Here is a 12,034-nt window from a genome sequence, read left to right as displayed (position 1 = left end):
CGAACTACAGCGTCCATAGGAAGCCCGAACACCGAAGACATGACAGCTGGGAGAAAATAACACACTTTCGACGGCATGGCTACAGCTCTCCACTATAATTCTTCCTCTTCCACAACGCCGCAGAAATATGGCCACGCCCCATTTGTTGATGTAAATGTATGGGTTAGCTACGTATAAAACCCGGGAAGTATCTCGTTGTAGTCCCATTCGAGTCGTTTTTGTAGGCATTAAACTTCCTGATTTTTAAAAGACAATATATCTGCTTACGTTGAACTTTCAGCACAGCAACTTTGCAGATACTGTTCATGCACCAACAGCAACATTACACACTATTTAAAATGAAAAAAGTGAAATCGCAATCAACCACCCCTTTAAATACATTAAACAATCGTACAAATAAAAAACTTTTGAACGGTAGTGTATTGTCATAATCGCTGCATCCCAAAATCGTACAAATAAAAAACTTTTGAACGGTAGTGTAATGTCATAATCGCTGCATCCCGAAATCACATATTGTTTGAGTAGGTACTACATTTAAATTTGAATTTACTTTGCGACCATTAAAAAAATAAGTTCAATAGTGTAAATAAGTGTAGTATGAATGTCATTTCGACTTATATCCACCATGTTGTTACTGTCACGTGACATTGCTGGAAGTAGTAAGTCATTCGGTGACTGTTTTTCGAATACTATGGGCCAGATTTACTAAACATGGCAAATTATCGTTGGAGCGCTATTCCAAAAATAGAGCCAATGGGAGTGTAAATCTACTGATGTAAATCTTCTGCGTGCGATCTACTGATGACGAGTACAGATGCAGCCGGATCATTTCCATAATGACCAACGCAATCTACCAAGAGCAGGGCGAATTAGCGTCTGGTTTAATGGCGTGCTTTTTTTGGTCAGTAAATAATGGCGCAAAAAAACAGTAAATTGACGAGCGCAAACTTTACTAAATCACCTTGCTTGATTCATTTAAACTCTCCTCCCATACATTTTGCGTCTGAAAGGGAAACTCCTACTTTTCGTATGCAATATGGTCAGCCCAAAAAATATCTGTCCACGATTTTTCAGCGCAAATTCTTCACTGTGTGTCTTTAGTAAATCGTGACGGTAGTTTTTAACGCCAAAAGAAGGTTTGTGCTGGCACAAGCTGTTAGTAAATCTGGCCCTATTTATTTAGGCATTCTACTCTTTTCCGGTTTTCGCCTACTATATGAGAGGGAAGTATTTCATTTCGGACTCAGTGTAAAACAGTCTGCAGAAGAGAAAGGTAGAGGTCTTAAGATGTGTTTTTAAAAAGCTGAACTATAACTTAACACACTGTCTTAAAATCAACTCTACAGTACATACGTCCATTAATTTACATTACAAAATTGTATAAACTGCTTTACCCGATAATAGAGTAAATGACATATATTCAATAAAAATTTTGGCTAAATAACTAAAACTTTTTATTGCACAAAGCTTTCATAGTTCAAAACAAAAAACTGAGACTTGTTATGCATAAGAACAGAAACATTGCTCACGGCAGGTTATTTAAAAGTCCCATACTAACTGTCTTGAAATGTATTGTTGTTGAATGCGTCGGATTTGTTAAGAAGGTGACGCTTTGATGGCTGCAGGGTTGATGCTTTAAAGGAGATGAATTTAGAGATGCGACTTCTCTGAGAGATGTTACGGTGCTGACAGTACACAAGCGCCGCACGCTCTCAGCATGCTAACATCCCGCCTCCCTCTCTGAATCCATTACCTTTAAAGTGCAGCTGACAAAAATATTAAAGCTAAAACAAAAATCTGAATAAATCAACGACTCAGCTTCACTAAACGAAGAGTTGACCATCCTGGCCCATGCTTACCTTTTTTTTTTTTAGACAAGTAGGCTACTATTTAGACTATGACAGTAATATTCTAATATCTTGCATGCTTAAGTGATTTTTAACTCAATCCAAATTAGATGTTAATGCATACATTTTACATTTAGTTTTTTAGGTTACCTGGTAGGACACTTTTTACAGAGTATAAACTGAGGCAGCACACACTGCCTTCCTTAAAAAAGCATGCAAACCAGTTTTTGCCTTAAAAAAACCCTAAGTGAAATAAGAATAGTATGTTAGTATGTAATGACAAAAAAAATTACTGACTAAAAAAAGAACTGTAGAGAGTGATAATTTGCTTTGGATTTACTCTTGACTTATATAGCTAATCAGAATTCCCAATTCCCAGGGTGCATTGCTGCATGAATAAATTAAGCAATTGCTTTTTTTTTTTTACTATTTTTTGCCTTTATATGACAATTTGATTTGCTGTCTGGTGTCAGTATTAGCACAACAATGAATATATAATTTGTAATTGTTAGATCTTATCAAACTAAGTTTGTTACAATTGTTGTGTTTTGCATGCTGAATGTCTGTGTGTGACTCTAGCAAGGCCGATTGTAATATATTGTCACAACTACCGGGGGAATTTATCAACCCCCATCCAATTTTTGAAGTTTCACAATAGTAATGTGTTTATGGCATTAGTGGCAATACAGTTTTAATAGATCATAAGTCTACATGAAAAGTAGACTACACAATAATCTAGTTAGAAGTAAGAAACAACCTATTAAAAGCAACTTATTTGTTATTTCTCTTCCTCTGAAACCACAAATAACTTAAATGTCTTGTTCCATCGCTGCATAATTAGGAATAATTATAAATGAAGTTCCAACTGCTCAACCAAAAGAACACTAATCAACATAACTGTGACTTCAAACAAAACCATTTTAGGAAATCAACACCAATTTATGAAGATTATGTGATGTTCTTTCAAACATTTTCAGATGTATTGACAATTCTACATTCAAGATGATTTTTGGGAAATTAGTGAATGCAACAAAGGAGAAAGATAACTGCGGAAGTGGAGGAAATGAGTGAAAATTTCCAAGTAATCTTACTTTGACGTTTTTGACGTTTTCGTAACAAAGGCATAGTACAGTATGTAAATAGTACAGATTACTAACTTTTTACAATTACGTTTGGAAAAAAAATACTATGGAAGTCAATGGGGTCCATCAACTGTTTGGTTACAGACATTCTTCAAAATATCTTCTTTTGTGTTCAGCAGAAGAAAGAAACTCATACAGGTTTGAAACAACTTGAGGGTGAGTAAATGATGACAGAATTTTCATTTAAAATTCCCTTAGCTGTGGAACCATTTTTAGTCATTTATTTCACTGGGTTATACAAGTTCTCAGAAAAATGACTAACATTCAGCACTGTATTTCCAACCCTACAAAAGAGATTATTACGTATGTAACTCTTTGAAAATATTAATTTCGTCATTTTAATTCCACTCTATTATCTAGCAATTATTCATTATGTCGTCACCATTGGATTTTCCCATCTCACGGATAAGGCGGCGTTCGGCCTGAATCCTTTAGAGACTGAAGCAAAACACGTCCTCATTCACGAGTCACACGTGAGTCAACATAAGTGCAGCTGAAGTGTGAGGGACTACAGCAGTTCCTCTGAGTAAAGTAAACCCACCATGCACTTCAACAGACACATGTACCCTGGGTTGCCCTGGCAACATCTTCCGCCTCAATCTTCACTCACACAATACAGGATCTGCTAACAGAGTCGGTTCACTTCACCTCACTTACACTGATATCTGTGGCGTCATGTCTTAACATCACAAAAAAGATCCAGAACTAGACGTTTAAATTCAATATCATAACCAAATTCCATGTGCTATCTGACAACATGGTTTAAAACGCATTATACAGACTCAGAATATAAATAAGTTATGCATTTGTATTATTTATGTAACTGTGGGTAAAACTATACATAAAGAGATATAATAAATGATTATTTAGAATGTATAAAGAACATTTCAGAATGCATCATAGCACGTCACTTAAAGGACAATTCCGGTGAGAAATGAACCTAGGGGTTATTAACACATGGTTACCGAGTCGATCGTTCTCTGGGATGCGTTTTCATGATAAACGAATGTAAAGAGTTTTATCTCTAAAAACTGATTAGCTCATAACGCTAGTATATGGGGCATAGAATAAGTAAAAGTAAATCGCTATAGTTAATACCACTAACAAGGCTCAAAATAGCCTCATACTAATACGGTAGCATAATGAGGGTCCCTACATGCAAACCAAAGCATTGAGAACTTTGTAAGTGTACAGACAGTTTAATAAGAAGATACTTTATAAAGACAGTACATTACGAGTGTACAGGCAGGAGCCATCTTGGAAAACAGTCTCGACTAGTCGAGCCACGAACGCCCTGCTAAGTGAGCTGGTCGATAGGAATTACGTTTGTGAAATCTAACGTAGCACGGCGTTCGTGGCTCGACTAGTCGAGACTGTTTTCCAAGATGGCTCCTGCCTGTACACGCGTAATTATGCTATCGTGTTAGTGTGAGGTTCCCCTAGGTTCATTTTTCAATCGGAATTGTCCTTTAATGTATAAAATATTTACTGTGTGTAAACAGATTATGAAAAATACATTTATACATTTTAGACTACTTGTATAAATCTCTTCCTAACAAGAACATAAACTTAAAAATTAAATATCATGATTTTGAGAGCTATTTTCTAAGAATGAAACATTGCAAGGGTTTCTTTGAAATCACATTTGAAATAATGTGACAGGTGACAAGTTTCTTTTCGCTGCCCTCACCCTGTAAGAACAAACGGGTAAAGGAACAATAGGCCCATCACCATCGGCCTTAAATTAATGGGGCCTCTCTTTTAAAACAGAGCCTTATTCTCATGACAGTGAAGTGCCATTGTGTGTAAAGCGGCGCTGAGCAGGTGACCAAGCGTAATGAGTGTGATGGAGAGAGAGAGAAAGAGAGGGAATCAAACTCACCCGCAGAATTTCCTCCACACAACTGGAGTCGCTGGGCAGGCTGACCTGTGGAGAAATGGATACAAAATCTCTCATTAAAAAAAAGTCTACAATGAACATATGACAGAAAGAGAGAGAGAGTTAAAAAGAGAGAGCAAAAAAAAAAATAAACATGAAACATGCAATTAAATGTCTTCTATTCTACAATTCTACATTTTTAGAAAAGCCTCGTGAGCTTTTCTTTTTCTGTCTACGGAGACAACTGACTTCTAACTAAGGCAGTAAATAAAATGGAAGCTCATAAGAAACTGATTGGAACAGAAACAACACGCCACACAGATTCTTCACATGAAGTGCTCAGGTGACTCGACACACTATTGACTCCAATACAGCTTGAAGTAAAACTAAAACTAAAAATATTTTGTGGAATAAAATATAACAGTGGCATTTGTTTTTTTCACACTGCCACCCAACAGTAAAATTACAATCAAATCTGTCCAGTATAAAATCCCAACTGAATTCCATTGATATAAAATGCATGGATTTCTGGATGTCCTGAGCCGACGACAAGGATCGGTATCAGGGACTATTAAGCTTTTTTTTTAACTACAAGATTTTTTTATATGAATAGTCACATATTCATAATTGTGACCAAACAATCTGTTTACATCTACCAATGTCTTTATATAGTGTATATATATTATGTATAGGCTATATATGTATAGCCCATAGCCTATATATAGGCTTTAATATAGCCAACACACCACTAATAAATTACAAGTATCGGATCTGACTCGGTACCAGCAGATACTCCATATACAATGACTTTGATTGGATCAGGGGCACAACCCTAAAAAACCTAGAATTACTTTAATAATTTTGTAAAGGTGCATATTTTGCATATCTGAATATACATATGCTTAGAAACCAAAGTTTGAAAGACTACCGGTAGACACATCACAAGCTGGCTTTGATGTCACAAGTAGTTATTTAAAAAATAATGACAAAATTCTAAAAATCAATCAATTAATCAATCAATCAATCAATCAAGCAAGCAAGCAAGCAAGCAAGCAAGCAATAAAATAAATCAAGCAATCAATCAATAAAATAAATCAATAAATCAATCAATCAATCAATCAAATCAATCAATCAATCAATCAATCAATCAATCAATAAATCAATCAATCAATCAATCAATCAATCAAAGCAATCAACCAATCAACCAATCAACCAATCAATACAATCAATACAATCAATACAATCAATCAATGTCAACCAATCAATACATCAATCAATCAATCAATATTTAAAATGGACAGGAGGAAATAAAGTTGCTGAAATAGCTATGTTGTGCATCAATAATAAAAAAAGTGGGGTCTATCAACTGGTTTAATGGGAGTGATCAGTCTGGGATTGGCAAGGTGTTAGAATTTGGCCAAAATGAGGTCCCTCAGCCTAACACTTCTGCCTGCCTCTCGGCTCTTTAAGTAGGCAAGCTCTCTTGGTTTTGGAACAGATCTAAATGCTTCTTGCCAGAGCTGAAATTCTGAAGCGAAAGTCCCACAACACACCTTTGAAGATTGATTAGTTGTGAGATGACATCATAATTGAGTGTCTCCGAAGAGGACGCTCTTGGATAATGGAGGCGCACGGTTCTCACACCAACGCTTCTCAAACACAGGCTGGGAATTGGATAATCACCAGCTTGCATCTGAGCATCATAAGGCATGGAAATGTCAGCGAGTAAGCATGTAACCACAATGATTCACCAACACTTAACACACAGAAGATGAGAATACTAATTAAGGGCTAGCAAGGCCCCTGTTGACTAATAGCCTGCAATTGGCACAACATAAGAGACCAAACGAATGATTATAATTGCAAATTCATTGCACAGTAAATCATAGATGTACCCTAGAATTAACTAGTTCATCATCTAAAGATTTGTTTTGATTTATTTATGAAGAAATATGAATGCAGATTGGACACAAAGGTTTAAGCACTCTTTCCAAATCTCTATTGAATCCAGAAGTTTACATATTCATGTCCAGGCAATAATCTGAAAAACATCTACTTTAGATTCTGTCTCTTTGGCCAGCAACACACACACAGAGTTATATTCAGATGACAGTGCCATTAAACTGATGTCTTATTATTAGGCTAGCTATGAACATGTCCACAGTTTAATAACTTTCTCATCAAAAATCTCTGCAAACGTTTGCTAAAAGAAATATATCAATATTAAAATATGCTTTTGTCATTAGACTAGGTTTGGATAAGCATTTTGGATAATGGGTGGATATACGATACCAGTCAAAATGTTTGAATAATTGCATGTCTCTTAAGCTCACCAAGGCTGCATTTAATGATCAAAAATACAGTAAAGTCAGTAATATTGTAAAATATAATAGAACAATATGACATACATTTTTAAATAATTTTCATAGAAAATATTATTAGGATTTAAAAGTTAAATAATATTACACAATATTTCTATATTTTGGTTGAATAAATGCTGTCTAGGTGAGCAGGAGAGCTGTATTCTGCCAAAACATACAACATCTTAATTATTATAAACTTTAGTGTATAGCCTACATATACTAAAACCAGTACAATGAAAAAAATAAAATATATATATTCTTTTTTTCTTTCATTATACTGACAATATGTACTTGCATTGTGTTATGATTCGTGCTCTGGCAGATCATTTTCTTGCACATCCAGAAGCAGTTTTGTTCATGTCCTGCATAGAATATATTTCAGGACTTTCCCGATGGATTCCAGGATACTGAAGGTGACATTATTTGGCTCTCACTGTCAGTCTGTATGGTGACATCACCCCTCTGCAGGCATTGCATGAGGCAAACTCACACAGTAAAGGTCAGCTGATCTGAGGGGAAACTCATTCCACATGTGAGTGTCAAGCCACAGCGTGCCTACTTAATTCTGACTGCATGGTGCGGGAATGAAACGCCAACGCCATCCTAGAATCATCACAGTCATGTACATAGGGGCATCCTTGGCTAAAATGCAATTTAACAAATACTACAGTAGACTATAAACTATAGTTATCAATAGTGCAAGTAAAATAATGGATCCCATTTATATTAAGTGTCTTTAACTACTAAGTACTAACACTTAAATTAATAATTTCATACAATGCGCTTATTGTGTACATACTACATTTTTACATATTTTGCCGCTGTTGGGTGGAAACCTCCATATTTCATCATTTACATTTTTTTTTCTCATAAATCATTATTATTAGTAACCCTTTACGTCTGCCCGTGGATTTCGCAAACACTGAAACATTAAAACTTTGTAACCTCATAACTACACGTGCCTCTATCGTGAATGAATTACCGTTTCTGCTTGTTTGCAATGCAATGGTAAATAAAGAACTAGTTATTTGAATAATGCAGCATTTCCTTACTCAATAAACACTAGGCCTATATATTTAAAGGTTAATGTTTTATGTATTTGAGGAGCAGAGAAGAGTGTCTAAGTCTAACATTTTCCATCGAGGCATAGCCAACACTGTCTGAAATAGTCAGTGCATAGCGATTCATCTTTAATAACATGAGGTAACCTGTTACAATAAACTTTATAACCACTTAGTTGATGAAAACGTAATGCGATGCACTTACTGCCTCAGATGCAGCCGTTCAAATGTCGGACAAAACAGGAATGTCTGAAATTCTCCAAAATGTGCTGGTCAAACACCTCATAGACCTACCATTTGAGATTTGATTATTTAAAAAAAAATATATGGTAACACATGCAAGTGTCTGATTACGTATAAAGCCACAATATCAGTTTTTCCATTTCCAGTAAAGAAGCGTTTTTGGAGATTCAAGGTTTCCGCCCGAAAGTGACAATTAAAAAAATACCTGCACATAAATACAGCTGTAATTAATTTCTGTAACTAAATCTATAATTACACTGTTGACCTTTCACTTACACAATAACCAACCCATAAACCAACCCGTGTTTCATCTCAATAGCAGCAAAAGTGAAGTAGGCTACACAATAAGTACATTAAAATTTGTTTATGTTTTTTTAGTATATAGTAGTTAATATATATACGTAAACACCTAATATATAGTGTAACCTAATGGTGTGCTTTAGAATGCACTAGATATAAATAAATGTAAGTTAGTGAACATAAAGTTAGAGCTTATTACTGATCTGTAGAACCTATATTCCAAAAGACCAATAATAGAATCATTTTGATGATTATGGCTTACAGCTATGAAAACCACAATATTCTAATTTTGAATTAAATTAGATGTAATCTCATAAGATGTAAGCCATAATCATCAAAATTATAACAAATAAAGGCTTGAAATATCTCACTTTGCATGTAGTCTATATAATATATTAGTTTCACCTTTTAAGTTGAATTACTGAAATAAATGAACTTTTGCACGATATTCAAATTTTTCGAGTTTCACCTGTATATCTTCGGAGTTCGGACACCTAACATGCCTAAAGATGCCACATAGTCCAGCGGAGTCATTGTAAACACAGCTCACAGACATAAACTTCCTGTTTGCTCAGGGAACATGCACATAATATCCTGTTCCCATAGAAACGGAATGTTGGAGCTCAGCCGCTCTAATCAGATGTTGCTATGCCATTGTCCTGCTTTGCTCTGATATTAAGAGTGTAGCGGAGAGAGCCCATTCCTCTGGCACGGGAGTTCATTTCTCCGTTACCTGTGGTGAACCCCATTTCCATTCCAGTCGTGACACTAAAAGGTGCTTTGCCGTGTGCTCTGAATGCAAACCTCGCTCTTATTGCCTCTGGCCTGACAGAAAATGTCAGTGATATGAAGGAGGAATCGTTCCCACTGCTAAATAGTTTATGCCAGAGAAAAGCACAAAAAGTACAGCTGAACGTTACACACGCTCTTATCAAAAATCCTTGAAAATAGAGCAATTTGGAAACCTTGCAAAAGTTACAGTAAAATTTAATTGGCGCGAGCAGGAGATTGGACATTAAAAGTGTTTGCGAGAGCCTTTGGGGAAGGCAAATTGCTTTTATAATCATGTAATGTGCATATTTAGAGGCCCACAGTGAACCAGAGAGTGTCACCCGTATACCTCATATCGCCCCATCGTATTCGGGGGAAATGACGGGAAAGAGGGACCGTCCAGCTGCGATCTTATTTCCACGTTTCAGCAGGGAACCTCTCAGTACTTGCGGATACAATGCGATTGAATGGGTTTTCAAATGATTTCCGTGTGACAGGCAAACATCCCATCGTGAATCAAAAAAGCTTCTTGGGTTAGGATTATTGTGAAGTCAAATAGTGAAAAAAAAAAAAAAAAAACAAGTACAGAAAGAAACGTCTGAATAATTTGGAAAAAATACCAGTTTTATATGCTTGGGTAGCAAACTTTTTTTTATTTTTGGGATAAAAAAACAAAACATATTGGTCTATTATATTCTTCCTATCTATCTATCTATCTATCTATCTATCTATCTATCTATCTATCTATCTCTATCTCTCTCTCTCTCTCTCTCTCTCTCTCTCTCTCTCTCTCTCTCTCTCTCTCTCTCTCTCTCTCTCTCTCTCTCTCTCTCTCTCTCTCTCTATATATATATATATATATATATATATATATATATATATATATATATATATATGAACACTTCAGATGCAAAAGCCTCTAAGTGCCATCTGAATTTTTCTTCTAGAATGATAATTTTTATCAAACTTGTATATTTATGTTCAGTTATTTCACTTTAATGACAATGAAAATCACCTATTAAATGTCATTAAAGTGAAATTACTGAACCTAAATGTACGAGCTTGATAAAAAATGTTAATTTACGAAGAAAATTTCAGATGGCACTTTGAGGCTTTTGCATCTGTCTTCAGTCTTCAGATATATATATATATATATATATATATATATATATATATATATATATATATATATATATATATTTCCATTGAATATTGCCATTGCCACTGTGCCACTGTTCGTCCGACTGTTTGCACTGTATTTTATTTTCTAAACTGTTTTAATTATTCTTATTTCTTTTATTATTTATGTAATTATTTAAATTTCTTCTATGTAAAGCACTTTGAATTACCACTGTGTATGAAATGTGCTATATAAATAAACTTGCCTTGCCTTGCCTTGAATATTATTATCAGCATATTCTGTCTAATATGCAGAAATTGACATTTTTAATTACTAAACATTTATAATATTTTCCATCTCAAGAATAAATGTTGAATGTGTGTATAAAAGTACAATGTGGTTTGTATGAATAAATCCCAATGTGAAAACTGGATGCAGCTCCGTCTCTTTCAAACCCATGTTTTTAAAGCGACTCTCACGCATACGGAACAAAGAAAAAGTGTGAAGAAACGAGTGATCTGCTCTGCGTTGCCAGCTTTAATCACAGTGAATCACTTCAGTGAGTCTTTTTTTTTTTTTCAGGACAAATTTAGCATGATGTCTTTCTGTCTTTCTACAGGAAAAAAAAAAAGAACTTTTTAATTGGCAGATACAGAGATCACTGGAAGTGTCACTAATTTCTGCGAATTTCTTTTTTTTTTGTGGCTCGGCTGTGGAGAACGGGGGAGGTGTCAGTCACGTCGTTCTGCACGACTGAGGAATCTTTTCAGCTAGAGAGCAGACCTATTCCTTTGAATTATCGGAGGATCCGCGGGAATAACGCGGTGACAATTACTGGGTCAGGAGCTCCTTTTTTTCCTCGGAAATAGCTGTTCAGAGAGCGTCTGAGCATCAGCAACAGATAAGATGCATTAGTCTTTTTTCTTAAAGGTGGAAAAGGAAGAAAAAAAAAAGAGCCTGGTATTGACGCGGGGAACTGCTCGGAAGCACTCTGTCGAGCTCAAATAGCATTTAAGATGTGGAAGAGTGGCTCTGGGTGTAAATAGGCAGATTTGAAAAGCGAAATGAGAGAGGCTGGAAGACAGGCCGAGTCCTCCTAAGAGCCTGACAGTGGATTGAGAAATAAACAAGGAAAGGCGGATGACGGATGAAATGAAAAAGGCAAACAGAGCTGACGGTGACGGCACGCGCACCCCCTGTGAAAATATGCTCATATCTCGATATGGAAGAGTGGGCAGATGAGATGAGAGAAGAAGTGAAGATCTTTCCGTACTGTGTGGACAGCGACAGACAAAAATCTCCCAGAAA

At 35.7% G+C, this 12,034-nt stretch overlaps 1 protein-coding gene across 1 annotated transcript in view; it reads right to left on the bottom strand.

The window, feature by feature from the left end:
* aff2 (AF4/FMR2 family, member 2) overlaps nt 1-12,034 on the bottom strand; it is a 229,136-nt gene that overhangs the window by 75,954 nt on the left and 141,148 nt on the right. The window contains exon 4 of the mRNA XM_079631376.1: nt 4,872-4,916. Coding sequence (XP_079487502.1) covers nt 4,872-4,916 — 45 coding nt within the window. The remainder of the gene's footprint in view (nt 1-4,871; nt 4,917-12,034) is intronic.

The sequence above is a fragment of the Phoxinus phoxinus genome (genome assembly GCF_949152265.1).
Source record: "Phoxinus phoxinus genome assembly, chromosome: 12".
Taxonomy (NCBI): domain Eukaryota; kingdom Metazoa; phylum Chordata; class Actinopteri; order Cypriniformes; family Leuciscidae; genus Phoxinus; species Phoxinus phoxinus.
This window is presented reverse-complemented; position numbering and strand designations above follow the sequence as displayed.